The 18,389-nt window shown below is 35.0% G+C and overlaps 1 protein-coding gene across 5 annotated transcripts in view; it reads left to right on the forward strand.

Annotated features, from left to right (window-relative positions):
- The window catches only part of CCDC141 (coiled-coil domain containing 141), a 55,801-nt gene that overhangs the window by 28,766 nt on the left and 8,646 nt on the right, over positions 1-18,389 (forward strand). For all 5 annotated transcript variants that reach the window (XM_064434312.1, XM_064434316.1, XM_064434314.1 and 2 more), the window contains 12 exons: positions 611-730; positions 1,945-2,136; positions 3,005-3,181; positions 4,632-4,811; positions 5,533-5,658; positions 6,249-6,437; positions 6,701-6,880; positions 7,680-7,829; positions 13,040-13,180; positions 13,979-14,173; positions 15,746-15,929; positions 17,162-17,271. In XM_064434312.1, coding sequence (XP_064290382.1) covers positions 611-730; positions 1,945-2,136; positions 3,005-3,181; positions 4,632-4,811; positions 5,533-5,658; positions 6,249-6,437; positions 6,701-6,880; positions 7,680-7,829; positions 13,040-13,180; positions 13,979-14,173; positions 15,746-15,929; positions 17,162-17,271 — 1,944 coding nt within the window. The remainder of the gene's footprint in view (positions 1-610; positions 731-1,944; positions 2,137-3,004; positions 3,182-4,631; positions 4,812-5,532; positions 5,659-6,248; positions 6,438-6,700; positions 6,881-7,679; positions 7,830-13,039; positions 13,181-13,978; positions 14,174-15,745; positions 15,930-17,161; positions 17,272-18,389) is intronic.

Raw genomic sequence — 18,389 nt, forward strand, 5'->3', positions numbered from 1 at the left:
CTCTTCATAATCTGTTTTGTTATTATTATAGTGCATACATAATACCTTAGTGACAGTGGAAGGGAATTCTATACATGTATCTGCACAAAAATAGGTCCCTTGCCTTGTCAGAGAAGCTTTAAATGTACTTTCTGAAAAAATCCTGGAACAGAATCAAAGTATTTTTGCCAGGACTATAATAGCAGGATTATAAGGCAGTTGTGCCATATTGAAATCACAAGTCTCAGATACTTAGGGTAAAGGAAAGCACTGTCAATAAAGTGAGAGGAAACAAGAAGGGGTTTTGATCACGCATGTTGAAGAAATAGTAGAGTTTTTTTATATATTGTAATTCCCGTATTTCTCTGCGTATACATGATATTAAAGCACAAGTTTTACCTTTTCTTAATTTCTTCTCTCCATCCCATTGTTTGGGGTTGAGGAGTGTGTGTGAGCAGCTGTGTGGTACAGTTGTCATTTGGGTTTAAACCACAATGTTGTGCCTAGAAACATAATCTATGCACCAACAGAAAAGTGTTACCTCATTTTTTTCCTATAAAAAGGAATATTATACTGGTTTATGATGTCTACTTATATAAATTAACCATGTAAATAATACTTTCAAATAAAGGTGTCGCAGTCAATTAAAAAGCTTGCCCCGATGCTCGCAGTTGGAATGGAGATTGGCTCGTATTTGTGTGACTCAGAAAGAGTTTTGAACAAGCACCTTGAACTGGCCAAACAAACAAAGGTAAAAAAACCTTTCAATAATGTTAAGTGCTTTTAGAAACAAATGCTTGCTGTATGTAATTCTAAATAAGGTAAGCAGTTGAGAGTTTATTGTAAAGAAAATAGGTCCATGGTTTTTTTAAAACTGTAGTGAATGAACAAAAAGATAACATTACAGTCATTAAATCACTGGTTTTCTCCACTGTCTCCATCTCACTGTGTGATTTGTTACTGCCTCAGGATCCTCGTACCAACTCTCCATAGGAAGACTCTTCAACGTGGATTGCTACTCCTATGTGAGGCACCAGGTTTAGTAATTGTCTAGACAGCCAGAGTCAGAGAAAAACCTTCTTGTGGTTTATTGTGCCAAATATAAGGGATGAACTGGCAAAAAAGAAAAAAGTAGTTCCCATTTAGGGAAGCTGTGAAGGGGGCTGTAAGGACATCCAATGGTCATGTTGGGAGTGCAGCCATTTGATGGGAGCCCTGCAGCACTCAGCTCTGTCACACGTAAGGCTATTTTTAGGTCACATCCAGGGCCTTTCCCACTCTCTGCACTATCTGGAAGTGGGTTAAAGACACTTGAATCCCTTCCACAGCCTTGGCATAAGTGCATATTTCAGCCTAAGCTGAGCAACATGGCAGTGTGTATTTTAGGAGTATCCTATGTATTTTCAGTACTTAAAATTCCATTGCCCCTGCAGAGTTCTTTTTTGTTTCAGGCAACAGCTTATGAGGTCCAAGGGATGGATCTGTACAGTACCTGTGGAAACAAAATTCACTTTAAAACAATTCTAGAGAGCACGTAGTAAAAATATTAAAATCTCAGCAGATGAGCAAGAACATCTTTTTGTTCCTCAAGACTTTATTATAGTTTTAAGTGTCTTTTCTGCAATTTTTTTTTCATGTCAGAGTGTTACTTTTCTTTGCTGCAGTGTCTGCTTTGCCCTGACAGATATATAAACTCTTATAATTCCTATACCTCTTCTAACTATTCCTTCTGGGGACTGTGATATGCCAGCTTTCAAAAATAGCTATTTCAGTAACTACACCTATAATTTTTAGGAAAGAAATGGATATTTCTGTGATTTAGTCTTCATTGTGAGCTCTTTTTCAAACAAGTAATTAAATTACACATAAAAAAAGTAATTCTAATGAAAATTAACAATGTGATATCAATATTCACTGCTCCTTTCCAGCTATTATACATTTTTTTCTATGCTTCTACCTTCAAAGGAAACTTCATGTGAACTGAAAGCAGCTGAGGGAATCATCAAAAACATGGAAGAGTTGGAACCTGAGCAGGTGGCAGCTTTTTCTAGCAGAGCTGACTTTCTGGATAAAGAGCTGAAAAAAATTGAAAAAAATATTAGTTCAAAGCTAGAAATTCTAGAAACTTATGTGGCCTTTTTACAGTCAGCTGTAGAGGTATGAATTACTTATTTATTCTGACTAGACTGTAAAAATCTTACAATTGAAAAATTTGCTTCCACTGTAGGAAGGATTGTAATTGATTTAGATTTTTCTCCTCTGCACACGTGCACTCTCATTATATGCTTCCATGTAGGTATTCTAAATGTTAAATTTACTGATTTACTTCATCTAACTTTTAAAAATGTCCTATGATATGTTCATAGGGATCTTTGTTGCTGTCTTACACTACTTCCACTGACATGCTAATTCATTTGATTGTATTTAAAAATGAAATAAAAACCAGCTCTAGCGCAAATAATAATCAATTCAAAATCAGCATAATTTTGGTAGCTGTGCTAATGGTGTCTAGGACAGTTAATTTTCATTCTGATTTGGATTCCATTTTAAGATTCTATAATATGGCAGCTGTTCTTTAATATTTAGAAAGAAATTGGGGATGGAATGGAATCTGTCAGCCATAGTGTTTATTCAAAATTAGCCATAGTGTTTATTCATTGCATGATAAACTACAAAAAAATATTGTATTACATCTACTTCTGATTATTGCTAACTTTGGTTACTTCATATTAAGCAGATCAATGAAAATTAGTACATTGATATACTGGTACATAAAATCCATCTAAGAATATGTGACAGAAATTGAGCTAATTGCTGCAACTGTCTGCTTGCCATCTACTGGCTAGCAAGTTATTTTAAACTATTTATTATTTGGTGATTGTAAATATTTTAGGAACTCATAGATCTAAAAATTAAGAGGAGATTCAGAGGGGGCTATTCAAATTTATAATATCTCTATAGCTTCTGATTATAGCACCTCAAGTTTTGGCTTGTTTTTTGATATTTATTTAATGTCTTTTTATAGGTGAATGATGATATTAAAAATCTGAAGGAATTCTATAATTCAAAACCCCTACCAACAAACAGAGAGACTGAAAATAAAATTGCAATAGAGTCAGCTAATACTCAGTGGCAAAATACTATAAAGAAGACTTTTTCCACCGAAAATATGGGTTGCTGTTTTCTTAATTTAGTAAATGTGGTGAGTATGATCTGATAAACCATTTTGAATATTTTATACTTGCGTGTGATGAGGTCCAATCCTATTCCTATGCCTGATGGATTGTGTACCTAGTTTTAGAGGGACTAATGCTGATATATACTTTCAGAAGAAGAAAGCATTTGGGTGCTTGTGGTAAAATAAAAATTTTTGTGGTTAGCACTGACAGAGCCCTTATTGACCCAGTCCATGCATAAAAAATGTAATACATGCTCTTATCTGTTTTTTTCATGTTGGAAAGCAGCATATACTCATGCACAATATTAAGTTTATTTTACTTCCACTAAGAGGCAGGGAGTCTTTATTGACTGAGTGTATGGATTCTTCTAAAGAAATGGATGTTGGAGCTACTTCCTTGCAGACAATCTTTCCCAATGTCTTCACATTCTGTCCAACAGCTACACTGCCTAGGCATCCCTGTTTAATTTCCCAACAGCACTTCATGAGATGATCATTTGAGATGTGCAATCGTTCCCTAAGCTACACATCTTCAAGAAATCCAAATTAATGAGTACAGCCTGAATACCCAGCTGTTCTTTCTGCTTTTATAGGACACACTAGGGAGCAGTTAGACATTAATCTGGGAAGGGGGAGGTGGTGTTAGTAAACTACAGCAGGATGCAAGGTGAATTGGAAAAACCAGCTGAGGCAGGGAAGGTGCTCTGGCTGTTAGTGTGGCTGCAGGGTGTGTCCCTGCTGGATGCTGCCAAGCAAAGGTAAGACAGTCAGAGTAATGGCAGTCACTTAAAACCTTGACACATCTTCAGACATTACCTCCATAAATTCCTGGATATGTGTTGTCACCATATTTTCTACTACTCTGTTCCCATGATATTCCCAGAGTTAGCTTTTAAATATCTGGAAGATGTGGATCATACTAGTAATTTACAAAAACAACTTCTCTTAGAAAAAAATATTAAATGGGAAAACAGCATGACACAGTTTTCTGATATTTGTCATAGAGGTTCTATTGAAAAGAGGAAAAAATACCAAATCTTTAAACACTAAACACTTTAGCCCTCCTGTGCTTCAGTACTACTTTGTTTACCAATGCAAAGGGGTGGTCTTTTCTTCATCTACTTTGTTTTCCCCTTGCTATTTATTCTCCAAAAGGTCATTTTGGGTAGTTCTGTTTAGTCAGAAACTCTTATTCTGTCTGAGTGTGAAACAGACATCAGATGACAAAAATTCAGTCATTACTGACCTGTTCTATGCTTTAAACTCCAGCTTTATATAAGTCCTCAGTTTAAAAATTCTGTTAATCTGTGCCTATTTCTAGACAATATTAAGGGAAAAGTGTATTTAAAAGCATATTAGAAAAAAGTTACACTAGAATAATTGAGGTTTTATTAAGCTTTGTTTAAAATTATGAGGTTTAAATTGTATGTTATAAAAATATGTTGGGAAAAAATTGTGTCTGCTTATTTGCCAGGTAAATGAGAGGTTAATATTAGAAGTAGAAAAATCAATAAAAGTAACAGAAGATATCATTATTAACCTGAACAAAGAAAGGAAAGAGCTGACTGATCTTTGGGCAATCTGGAATTTTAAAATTACTCAAGTAAAACCCATCAAGCAACAGTGCCAGATATTTAAAGAACAATTGAAAATCGTAAGTAAAATAGCTAAAGAAGAAAGCAACTGTGGCAAATATTTCTAGATTGTTATTAGCTTGTCTGTGGCTCTCTCATCAACTGTTATAGGTATTATTTAATAAAGAGTGATGATCAGTAAGATCTGATTCTTGTTCATTGTCTGTTCTCTGTTATTCAGTCGGTCATCAGCAATCATGAAATGTTTTTGATCTTTTTTTCCCTTACTCAAATGCATACAAGTCCAAGTCTCCACTTCAAATACTAAGTTTTAATGAAGTTTAATCAGTTCTTTACCAGCAGTGATGTTTTTAAATTCTTTTTAAAAACGCCATTTTTTTTGAGACTGAACAGTTGCTAAACCAAACTGTGTCTTAACTGTAACTAAACCGAAGTCCAACCAGGTTCATGCAGAAAGAGGATTAAAACCTTTTTGGCACAGGGAGAGTGTGCAGTGTTCTTTAAAAGAAACACTATTTGGGCTAGTGGCAGAACCATCTGAACAGAACAGCACATCTCTTATCTCAGAAATCTGTGGCTGTGGTCCTGCAGTCCTGGCGTCTGAGTTGCTTTTTTTATCACCCTTGTCACTCAGAAGGTTTCTGACAGAGAAGCTTTGCTGACAGCATTTGGGTGCCTGGTTTGAGGAAGGTTTTGTTACAAATTTAGCTTTGACTTTAAATTTGGGGTTTTTAAAATTTATTGCAGTTAGAAATGCTGAACTTTTTGATTCTCTTTTAGACTACCCGTGGATTAGAAATTCTTCAAGAGGCCCTCCAGCTTGCAGTACCAGTTGATCTTGGAAGTGACCTTTTAATTGTTTTGGAACTACAGAAAAAGCTGAATCAAATGAAGCCACACTATGAGGTGAGAAACCGAGCTAGTGGAGTGAAGGGTACACCAAAATCTCTTTTTGGTCCCGTGAAGATCCACATCCTCAGTGACACCAGACAGTCCATCTGGGTTTGAAGTGTTTTGTGTTTTACAACAGTTTTCCAGGAGGAAGTGTTTGTGTGTGTTTATAAGGTAGGGGCAAAGAGATTTTGCATTCAATGTCCAGAGAATGTCCTGTGCTGTGTTAGCTGTGTATCCAAGGGACACACAAGCACTGGGCTAGTGGAAGCACAAGGAGAGCATCAGCTCCATGCTTTTGAATTTAGAGCAGGTCAGAGGCTGAGGTACATCATAGTGGCCTTTCTACCTCCTGTGAATACTGTCTCTGAGTTTGAGCAATTCACTCTGCCATTGCCCTTTAATTATGTTTGACTTGTTTTCATGCAATGCTGGGTGATAGCTGAGATTCGTGCCTACCAAAAAGTACTGAATGTGGTGTTTTAAAGTGCAGGGATTGACTTCTCTCCAAGGTAATTTACCATTGTTAGGTGGTTATTTCATCAAATGTAAAGGAAAAATTGCAATTTTTGTGCAAATTGAGTAACTTCTCTGACTTTTGTTAGCAACTGAATGCTGAGCTTGAGTACCTGATCAAATTGTTGGAATTACCAAGCCAGAAAGGATTTCCTGTGAAAGAGAATTCTGAGAGAATAAGTGAGCTTATTCATTTCCATCAAACTGTAAAGGATGCAATGATAGAATATGATGAGATTTTCAGCAAGACAGTCAGATTCCATCACATTAAAAAAGAAGTGAGTATAACATTTTGAAACATACATTCTTCCCACTGAATTTAAACTCATTTTGGTTTCTGATGCTTTTCTTTTCCTTTCACCAGAGAAATAAAATTAATCAGCCTGGTAATCAGAAGTAAAATGTTGGATCTAAAACTGCATGAATTGTTTGAATTTAAAACTCAGATCTGAAACCAATTTTAATTACTTAAACTCAAGGGTAAGGAAAAAAATTAAGTTATTTTAAACAGACATTGATTTTTGGTTTTTGTATATTTCAGCTGGAATGTCTATCAAGATTAGGAGAACTGGATATTCCTGAAATATATGGGGACCCTGAAAATGTGCACCAGGCTAAAGCCTACCTTGTGAATTCTCAGGAGAAACATGCACATATTAGACAGCTATATACTCTACTTATTACCCAGGGAGTGGATATCTTGTCTGCAGTGCAGCAACCTGTGAGTATAAGTAGAAAGATTTATGAAATCAAGGATAAATATGAAAGATTATTGGCCTTATCTGGCTGAATTTTAGATGTGCAAATATGTATTACTACTCTGAGAAAAATAGAACCTTAAGAAAATTAATCTTAAAATATCATTGCTTGGACAAAAACCAGAAGCCATAATTTACTTTAGTATGTTTTGTGAAGTTCAAGGCCCTGATGGCAATTTCTTTATATTGCAATCCTGCTATTTTATAAAGGTTGCTTTGCAGATTTATTCTTCTATAAAGAAAGATAACATAAGAACAAAAGAGGAAATGTAATAACCATGTTACCTTATCAGTGGATTCAAGACCAATTTGCATGACAGGATGAATATCATTTTAGAGAGGAATTATTTATTCAGGGAAGAATTTTCATTGCCCTGTATTCATTCACTTACTGAGAAAGCAAGGCTTTCCTTATGATTTGGTTAGATCATTCATATTGGCAGTCTGCTCTTCAGACACCATAAATTGATGGATGGCAGAAAGGAGCTATTCTCCCGGTGGCAAAGGACTGGAGGGGGTCACTCCCTCTTTGCTCAGAGAAGACACCACGTTTAGATTGTGGCTTTGACCCAAAACTACTCCCCAGACTATGAGTGACTGAAACTGCTGTGTCCTTGCTCTCCTTCCAGTGGAGGTTTAATAGTTTACTCTAGCCCATTGTGGCTGGCAGTGCATGTTCTGCCTCAGAGATTTTCATTTTGGATTGGTTAAATCAATACATTTCCTGAGACTGATAAATTTCTTTGTCTCTTTCCTCATTAGAATTGCTTGAATGTTTCTGTAAAGAATCTGAAGCAAGAACTTGCTAGATTTGAGTGTGATAGCATAAACTGGAGCTCCAGAGCTGAAAAGTATGAGGAAGAGCTGTCACAGTATTTCCAACACTGCACCACTCAAGAGGATATAAATGAGGTAAATGACATGAATCCCAACTCATTGAATGGCTGTTAAAAGAGCTGTTGTGTTCCATAATATACATTACTGTTTACCATTCCCCTAAATGCTTCATATGTACACAGAAAAACAGACTTTCATTTTAGCAGCAACTTTGGATCTACGCAACAGTAATCTGTGGTTCATGCCTCTGCTGTTCAGGATTCTACCAAGCTGTTGGGCTGGCAATAAAATGCTTTCACTGTACCAAGAGGACTGGAAATAGAGCAGCTATATTTTCTTTGGCTTTCAGCTCAATCAGATTCATCTGAAACACGAGGCTTTAATTTTTTTCTTATGAAGCAAGAGTTTAAACAAATGTAGAATTTGTACTTGTATTGCGATTGTCAGGACATTGGAAAGAACTTTCAGCATTTCAGTGAAAAGTTCAGAATAATCTACTACTAACATTTTTTCAGAAACAAAATATATGCTTCAAAAACTGCTAGGAGGAAAGGAAATGTTCATTGGCACAAGATATTAGAATTAGCATTATGGAACTTAGGTTAGGAATAATTACTCAGGTAATATGACTATCAACATAACATCTTGGTAGGCCAAATACAAATGAATTTACAAATTGGACAGCTACATTCATTAGATGTCTCTAAAAAAATTAATTTAGGAAAAAGCATTTCAAAGACCTAACTTTCCCGGACTGATACATTAAAATAAGAGGCTGATGGGCTCTATACTTGATGTTCTGTAGATTTTCCTCCTCTGCATTTGTGAAGTACAGAAGGTGGATTGTGAGCTGGCAGGATTTTCACATTAATGTTTCCTGTAGCATGAAGCATATGTAATAAAAATACAGGACATTAAAAGTTATATAGTCTTATTGGTTAAGTTAAAATCCCCAAATCTAATGATATCTTGTACATAAACTAGCTGAAATATACTAATTTGGCATGTGGGTGTCTTTTTCTTTAGGTTCTTTTTGTATTATAGGTTAGCATAGAAGATGAAGGTGTTTCCAAAACAAATATTTGGCTAAGGTGCCTGTATATGCATTAATATACTGCCATTTTCTTTTTTTCTTTTTCTTTCCATTAAATATTTCTAATTCTGTTTAGGGATCAAGAAATCAGACACCAGACTACTTTGAGACTATTATTTATGAGTATTACCTTCACTATATTAAATTTTGTCAATTTTTTCATCAGGAATTGAATATTGCTAGTATGAATATTGCCAGACTTGTTTAAACTAACAATTTATTTACTATCTACTGTGTCTAAGCAAATAAATATTTCATGTGCCAGCAGCAAGCAGCAGCTGTTCATGGCTGTCACATAGTAAACAGCCAACCAGATAATTCAGTTGTGATTTACCAGTTTACAGAGCAAACTTTAAAGCTGATTGAAAGTATTTGGGATTCTGCTGTAAATACTTACATTACTTATGTTTGATGTGATTAATTTAAGTGTGTAAATACAGCATGTGAATTAGGGCTTAGGACTTAGTGGTGTTTGAAGAGATCCTTAGAGGACATAGCAAGTTCCCTGTGTTTGTAAGGTATTGGTGCTTCTATAACAAACAAGGAAACAAATACAGAAATTTATAGACAAGAATACATAGCATGAGTTTTAAACAGCTTTGGAGGAGACAAGAGTAAAATGCATGACTTTTCTGTGCCTTCTCTAATTTAAAGAGAATTTGAAAAGGCAAAAATAAGTGTATATATCCTCAACATCTTTGAGAAGTATGAGGAAAGCTCATCTTTGGGATCTGTCTTTGCCAGCTGGGGCTTCTTTTTTCACGAGGTAGTTTGGGCAGCAGCCTCTGAAGAGCTGCACCTCCACAGTGTTGCACTGCAGTCATTTGTGAGCTCAGCCTCGGGTACACTGATACACTGGATGTAGGAATGATGCTCTGGATCTGTTCAGGGGATTCTGTGACAACATTAATCACCCATGATAGCTTTTGCAATGAAAAAGCCTTGCCTTTAGGTGATCACTTTAAAAATGTCATTTATGCGTGTCCATGTAAAACTTGTCAACAGATCCTGAAGTAGGTTCACAGCTCTTCCCAGTCACCTCATTTCTTTTTCACCGTGTCATTATTTATATGCTTATGGAAAGATATGACTGGAAATATGGGGTTTAACCATAAATGGTAATGAGCTATCTTTATTCACAGGTCAGTAAGAACTGATATGTAGCCACATTTCTCACCTTGTAATTTATTCTGATTGCTGCCCCAAGAATCAAGTAGTCATTAATGACTTGAACAGATTTTTTTCCTACTTTTTGTTTTCCTGTCTCTTAATCTTTGTGACTGAAAATCTGTTTTCAGCAACCTGCTTTTAGGGATCTTCTGATTATTGATATTATGAAAACTTTTGTATATGATTAGAAAGGGAAAGGGGAGGGATCAACAGCATTGAAGTTTCTTCTAGAGTGGTGCACACAGCAATCAAAGCATTTACTGGAATGGCACTGTTAACAAAAAAATGTTTAAAGCATTTTATAACTTGATTTTTCCATTTATTTTGTGGTCCTGTGATAAATTGAAGCAATTGGTACTTAAACCCCTCTCCTCCACTATCATTCTCCACCCATGACAGGGCAACTATAGTTAGGAACAGCTGCTTGACTAAAGACTCTGACACAATAGACAAGGTACAAAGTTCCATTAAAGCAGTGGGCTGAAGTCACTGAAGCATATTTGGATGCATAGTCCCTTCAGTATTTCTTATTTAATCTTGCAAAACTGAGAAAAGTTTAGATTTCTAAAAATTGGAACCCCACACTGCCCTTGCTACAGTTGCTGATGATAACAGGAGCTGTGCAAATGCAGTCTGGTGCACAAGTCAGAGCTGAATCTGGTTTTTCCACTGAGGCTAAAAGAGAAGAGTGACAGCAGCTGCAGACCTTTAACACACAAGCTATCATATCTGAAACAAGGAGATCTAATTTCACATACTGCTACGAGGAGAGCCTCTGGCCTTATAAATTATCTGTGTGTGCACAAGCCAGTGAAATAAACTCTTGTTCATCTTTTCTTTCCCACAAAGTTGAAGCAGCAAGTAAGACTCTTGTTTTCTGAATAAAAAAATATTGTTCTGCAGAAGTGATTATATTGACAGAGGGCTTTTAGATAGACTTTATTATTCTGTGTACTTAGGCAGGATAAAGAGCTTAAACTAATTGGAGATCACAGGGCCAGTGATAGAGTTCCCTTCATTTCCATTACACTGAGAGAGCACCATCTGTTTATTCACTGCTGAAATAATGTGGCAACAACCCACTAGATGAAATGAAAATGAAAAATATATCCCTTGATGGATTAACATTAGTATATAATAATAATAATAATGATTGATTGTTAGCTGTTCCAATAACAGTGGCTGCCAAATAAGCCTTCGTTACTCCCTGGATTCTTTGGCATGAAGGAGGAGGGGGTGCAGGGTGTAGTCTGCAGGATTTTTTAATATTAAAAAAGCCTCAAATACATATTTAGATATCCAGTTGTAAATATGATCTGAACTTGTTAACACTACTTAAGTAAGTTCTTTTCATTTTTGTGTCTGGAGTAACAGATCCTAAAGCATTAGAATTTCTGCATTTCTTCATATCAGTGGCTTTAAATAAATGTAATTTTACATAATTTCTTAATTATTAGTATTATACATTATCCTCAAAGCAGAATATTAACTACCTAAAGAATCTGAAATTGTTAAAATCAATATGTTGGTCATTTTTATATTCTTTTATTTCAAATTTTACAAATTAATTACAAATAATTTGAAAATGTGATCATGGAATTGCAAGGTAATTAAAATAGTACTGATTTTAAGCAGGTTTTATACTTGTCTGATTCTTGTATCTCTTGCTTAAAGACATTTAAAAGCAACAGTAATATCTGAAAGGAGTTTTTCAAGTTGCAAATACAACTGGAAGTAGCATAGCTTTCAGAGAAAAAATATTAGGAAAACTATGCTTAATAAATTTCATAGGCCTTTAACAATGGTTTGTCTAAACAGTTTTGATATGCTTATTTATATAAAATTGATTATGAAAAAAATGACGTATGGTTTATTAAAGGCCCACTTGTAAGACAATATTAAAGGAAACATAATTGTCACTTGAAAACAAAAAATAAAGGCTATAGCAACCCTATATTATAATTAGTTCCCATGGTAAATAAACACTGGGTTTAAAATTCTGTTCATCATAGCTCTTCTTTTTGATATGTATTAAGCTCTTTCTGGTAAATTGGTAATGTGTCTGATCTGTATGTGTGTAAATGACATTGCAGCTTTCTAGAGCTTATCAGTGTAGTTCCTATCATTCTGGCACTTCATAATATTTTCTGTAGATTAAAGAAAGTGTAGCTATATTCCATCTAACTGAAAAAAGAGTTTTAGAATAAATTTAATATAACTAGATTTAATAGTAGGTAGCTGGTATGAGATCATCTGCAATGTCTTGAAAGGCATGGACACATCAAAATTGGACCTACCAGTTCATTTAATTTATATTATTGTAAGAATAATTTTCCCTGATGTTGGGCTTGTTGCACCAAGTCAGTGCTGACTGGCAGAAGTATTCTCACACAGTACATCTAGCAGTAGCTAGGCAAGGCTCTGTATCTGTTAGGAAGGATCTCCCTGCTGCCACACTCAGGGCACAGTTTGAAAGTCAGGTGGTCATACAGCCTGCATCTTGATCCTGCAAAGAGCTGTCCTCCTCTCTGTGAGTATTTGTGCTAGGATGTTTGGATTTGTGTAAAATGAAGCTCATGTATTACTTCTTTTCAGAAGCAGGACTTTTGAAAAAGGGCTGAGGAATGGGACTTTTACACGGCTACTATTTCTACTAAATGGACTAAAGTATGTGAAGGGCATCAAACTCTAGTTAAAAGCAGTGGAAGTTCCTGGACAGGACTTTTTCATAGATTGTCTGAGTAATAATCTCATCCCTTGTTCCAATACTTTTTGCCTCAGTTATTCTGTAAACACTTTTCATTCAGAATGCAAAAGCAGTGATTTAGCAAGACTATGAGTTTCCATTACTGTAAAGAAATTCTGACAACTTAGGGTTGCTTTGAGATGGCATAGTATTACTGACTTCTGCATTAAATTTTCAATGTTTAAATTGTCCATTAAACAGCTCTTGAAAAAAACTAAATTGATGTGTGGTGACTTTTTTTTTTTTTTACTAACAAATATGTTTACACTGTTGCAGCTCAGAGAATCATTCAAGGATCTCAAAAAGAAATTCAACAATTTGAAGTTTAACTATACGAAGAAAACTGAAAAAGCTCGAAATATGAAAGTACTTAAAGTACAGATTCAGCAAGTTGATACATATGCAGAGAAGCTACAGGTAACAGAAAATCCAGGCTTAGTAAAGGCTTCACCAGTTTAATTTCTTGGCTGATGCCAAACACATCATAGGAGATTGGTGCATCACAAAATGTGTTGTGCACTTCCCTCTTACTTTTCTCATTATATCCTCCCTGTCTGTATTGGCTGAGACATTTTTCATTGTTCTGTACTGCTATTCTGCCACTTACTTCAGCGAAATTATGTTAACTCAATTCCTGACTTCACTCCTTTAATCCACCATTATTTTTCTGTTTAATCTTTTATCCTTCTGCCTCTATTGTGTAACCTAGTCTTTCTTCTCCTTAAAGAAACCCAAAATGATCATGTCTTGCATCAAGCTACTCTCTTGTCTTTCTGATTTCATCATGTAAAAAGATGAACTTTTTTCCTCAGACCTTTTGGTTATATTCATTGCCTGGAGTTGATCATGTCCATTTGCACCTTGGAACCCTGTCAGCCTCACCCATTTTTTGCATTCACCAGAAACTTTTCCTTCAATGGCCTTTTTAGTTGCAAGTCATGCATGACCATGTTTTATTACTACAGATATTTGTTGATTTTTAAGCTGAAAAAGTTAGCTCAATTATACCTTTAATAAATATATTTTATATCCATTTTAATCAGCTTTGCAGAGGCCCTCTAGTTTCCTTTGATTTTTGAAAGAGCAGCTTGTAGTTTTTAAAACATAGGACAGGAAATATGTTTGTATGGTTTTCCCCTGCTTTTTTATATTAAATTTCTAAAAATAGAAACATTTTGTTGCAGTTTTTAACATTGTTGTCTGCCTTTTAAACAGATTCTTAAAAAGAAGATGGATAATTTAGAGAAGAAAGTCATTGACCCTTTTGCAAATGAACCTAAGGCTAAAGTTCAAGTTCTCTTGGGCTCAATCAGTGACTTACAGAAACAGCTGAATGATTTTAACACGGTTGTGGAAGATTACAAGCAAAATCTGGACCTCATGGAGCATCTGCAGCAGATGATGAAAGAGGTACTAGTAATCCTGACATCCCCACCGTGGCTGTAATAATGATCCAGGACAGAGACAGATAAAAGTGCTTTAACTGGCTCAAGGTTAATCTGTACTTTCCAAAAGTAATCAATCGGTGATTTTTTTTTTTTTGTTTCTTTGTAAGTTTGCTGTGAAAGGGGGAAATAAATGTGCAGTGTGACCACATTGGTGCAGCTGGGGCCTCCAACTCCATATGAGCAGATGACTTTCACAGTCATTCAACATGTCTATGATCATACTTAGGAGCTCAGTTTCCCTAAGTAAGCTCTGAGGCAATACAGAAAGTGCCACAAAGACCTCTTTGGTAGCCTTCAAATTATGAGAGGCAGGTTTATCACAGTACCCACTATGGTTTATGTAATGATGGAACTGAAATGTAAAATACTCAGTTCCTTAATAAAAGAATATTTTTTTGGTAAACTAAATTTTTTAGCAAACTAGATTTTGAAATATATCTATTTTTTTTTTCCTGAACTTCAGTCTTTTTTATTGGACATTTCCGTAACTTTATTTTAATGTGTCTGAGAACTGTCTCATGTATTGTCTTTTTAAAGGAAAAATGTTTGTGACAGTATTATAACAGTATTTTCCCTCTTGCTCTATTGTATTGGTGCTCTTGCCAAGGAGCAAACTCATCACTGTTTACTTTTAGAAATAACATTGTTCTTATCTCTAAAGGGGTCTAAGTGCACGACAAATTCCCTTAATAATGAATCACAATACGAAAGTTTTGTTTGAGATGTTTTCAGTGTCCAATGACCTCATCAGTGTGTTCTTACACATACCATTAGCAAATAAATTTGTTACTATTTGTTGAATATTTACATTTTCAAATTCCCCACTTATTTAACAGAAATAATTTCCTAAAGCTAGAATTTAAGACTGCCTTTTTTTTTTAACTGAGTGTAAAGTATCACCTTTCACTCAAAACTTTTCTTGTAGCAAATAGGCACAGTATTAAATGCTGATTTCTACAGTAGCCAGAAATGGTGATTTTTTTGCCACTTCCTGTGATGATGCAGTACTGATGGTTCTGAGTGAACACCAGATTGTGTCCTGTTTTGAGTATTGTTAACCAAAGATGTTTATTATGGGTATGTTCTAAAGCCCATTCTTGTCAGTAGAAAGATTCCTAGTGACTTGAGTGATTTCTGAGACCAAAAACCCTCTCTGCTTGAATGTTAAAGAACCCTTCTACCCTTACACAGCTACAACTGAGGCCATAACATGAAGTTTTTGAAATTAGCCAATTGATATACAAAGAAGAAAGAACTCAGAAATAAAACATGTTTTTGCAGAACCATTAAATAATAACCTCACCACGCTTGTAAGATGAGCATGGGCCTAGTATTTAATGAAAATTTAACAGCCATTAATGCTTGAAGCACCATTAGTAATGAACAAATGTTGTTCAGGTTAAATTTAAGTCAGAATATTTAAGACATACTGTATGCCACTGATTATGAAAAGTCTAAGAATAATTCAGTCTATTCTTCAAGAGCTCGAACTGCAGATAGTAATTCATTATAATGCAGTTTTTTTATCCCTCAGTGTCAATTTTGGTTTGACGATGTGAGCGCAACAGTGATTAGAGTTGGCAACTACTCTGCAGAATGCAAAACAAGAGAAGCAATAGAGACTCTCTACAAGCAATTCAATAAGTTTATTGAACCTGCAGTGCCTCAACAAGAAGAAAAACTTCAGCAGATTATGGACCTTGCTAGACAGTTATATGGTGAGGAGATAGCTGGTAATGTGCTGTGGGGACAAAATGCAGTAACTTGGGATGGAAGTAAGCAGACTCCTAGATTTGTCCATTTAAGTTGAAAATCAATGAATTTTTTAAAAAATAAATGTTTTAAAGTATTGATTGGAAAAGGTGAAGGATTTCAGAACAAATATTTAGAAAAAGTAAAGATATGAAAGTACTCTTTCAGTTTGGTATCTACTTGGTTTTCTGCATACAGCCTGAGTTCACCTTGAAATCAAAATGTCCTTGCAATATTCATGAGCTTTGAGTTAAGATTTCATGGCTTAAGCTCTGTCATAACAGACAAGTCTTTAAAGCCAGAGGAAATTATAATGATATACCTCAGTGCTGAATTAATTTTTGACATTATAACTGTAAATAACTGGTAGGATTTGATTGTCAAATTTTTATTAGCAAATAATTTAGACTGCTATTTAGATACTGTATTTGCAATTGTATTAATTTGGAACATTGTTGACCAAAAAAATTGAAAGTCAAAAAATTTTGTATTTTGCCTTTTTTTTTCCTACTTGTAATTTTTATATACTTTTTAAAGTTAATTTTTCCAAAGATAAGGTGACAATCCAAACACACAGGGATTTTGTGTAGCCTATCAATTCAAGTAGTAAAGCTAAAAACATTTCAGCAGTCAAACTAGGCTTTTAAATTCCTCTTAATTTAGTGGAAAGAATTTTTAGAGAGCACAGATAATTTCTTTTTTTCTTCTCTCTCCTTTTTTTTTTTTTAAGCCTTCTCAATATTTTAAACATTCCTATCTGCAGAAAAGGAGATAACAGATTTTTGACAATAGCTGATTAGGAAGAGTAGGAGAAAGAAGTTGCTTGGTGTCCTTTGAGTCATTACATGGGGAAAAAGCTTCTCCATCCTGCCTTTATTTTGTATTTCTTATAGCAGGGATCTAAGTGCCTCCTAGTTGTATAATATAGCAATGAGTTTAGGGGACACTTTATGAGGTCAGCATCTTTTAAAGCAATATTACTAACCAGGGAGAAGGCCTGCAGAAACTAGGAGGATTCATCTCAACTAAGCCAGTACAAGCTGGGAAAGCACATTACTATGAATGACAGAATTCCTCCAGCAAAACAAAACACAGAAAAATGTGTATATTGTAGTACCTCGAGGTAACAAATTACATGGATTGTTGCATGTCTGTTTGAGGCATTCTGTCCTACTTTCATGCTGTTTTGCCTTTGTAGGTATTGAAGAAGGAAAGAAGTATGTAGAAAAAACTGTATTAAAGTATGAAGAAATCATGAATTCTGTTGATGGGTTGTGCAGATCTCTGAGAGAGCTTAAGGAGATAAAGGTATGGTTTTTTTAAACTGGAGAATGTATTGGATCTGCATCAATTTATTGTGCTTAGTGTCTTAATCAGTACTTTTATCGGATCATCTATGGTAGCATGAATTACTTCGTAATTGTTCACTTTTCTGTTACTCTAGGTGATTGTAATGAATCAATGTAGTGCTACTTGTTTGGGCACCAAATATTTCTTCTGAGTTTCTTTTTCTTTGCTTCTTTCAGAACTGTTACTCCTTTCAAGAAACCTTTAGGAGAAAATGTCAAATTTTATTTGATAATCTAGAAAAATACTTTTTTTTCATACTTCTTCTTCCTTTGATATTGTAATATAGGCAACTGCAGAGCTACAAAATGCCAACCAGCCTCACTTGGCTCCCTCTTGGAAAAGACATCCTGAAAAACAAGTTGTGTTAAAACCAAAGTAATTTGAGTTAGAAAACCTTGCTTTAACATAAATATTTATGAGAGCAGCATTTTCAGTTTCATATTCTGATAAACTGCTCTAAAGTGTATTTAAAAGTAACATATTAACTGAGGAGGAATTATGGAAGACTGGTGATGGGGTAGATGATTAAGATTCTGTCTACTCCACCCCCTCCATTCTCAAAGTAATATCTAAAAAATCTCCTGCATGCAGCAGCAGCTGTGAATGTGAAAAAATTAAGATGCTTAAACATCCTGCTTTTGTTGGCACTGAATGTTGTTTCTCGTTTCTTTGATGGAATCGTACTATAAAATTGACAAACACTCAAAGTATCCATTAATACTCTTTAAAGGAGTAAGAGATGCCAAAACCATAAATTAATTCCAAAGGTCATTAGGTGAATGGGAAGAAGGCTTTGTCTTGCACTGTGACCATATAAGAAACCTCAACATAAATGCCCATTCTCCTCCCCATTTTTGTATTTCATAAACACTATTGTGTGCAGGACAGTAGTCCCAGGTTCTGTCAGAAGGGGGCTTGAACCTTTCATCTTTTCTGCAGCAATGTTGCATGATCTTTTCAAGAGAAGTGGAACTAATTTTACTACTTTATTTTGACTAATTTCCACAAAATCATTGAATTTGTTTTACAATATAGTTCCACAACTATTTGAAAGGGAAAGTTTGGGGTTTTTTTAC

This window comes from Passer domesticus, chromosome 10, assembly GCF_036417665.1.
Source record: "Passer domesticus isolate bPasDom1 chromosome 10, bPasDom1.hap1, whole genome shotgun sequence".
In the NCBI taxonomy this organism is placed as follows: domain Eukaryota; kingdom Metazoa; phylum Chordata; class Aves; order Passeriformes; family Passeridae; genus Passer; species Passer domesticus.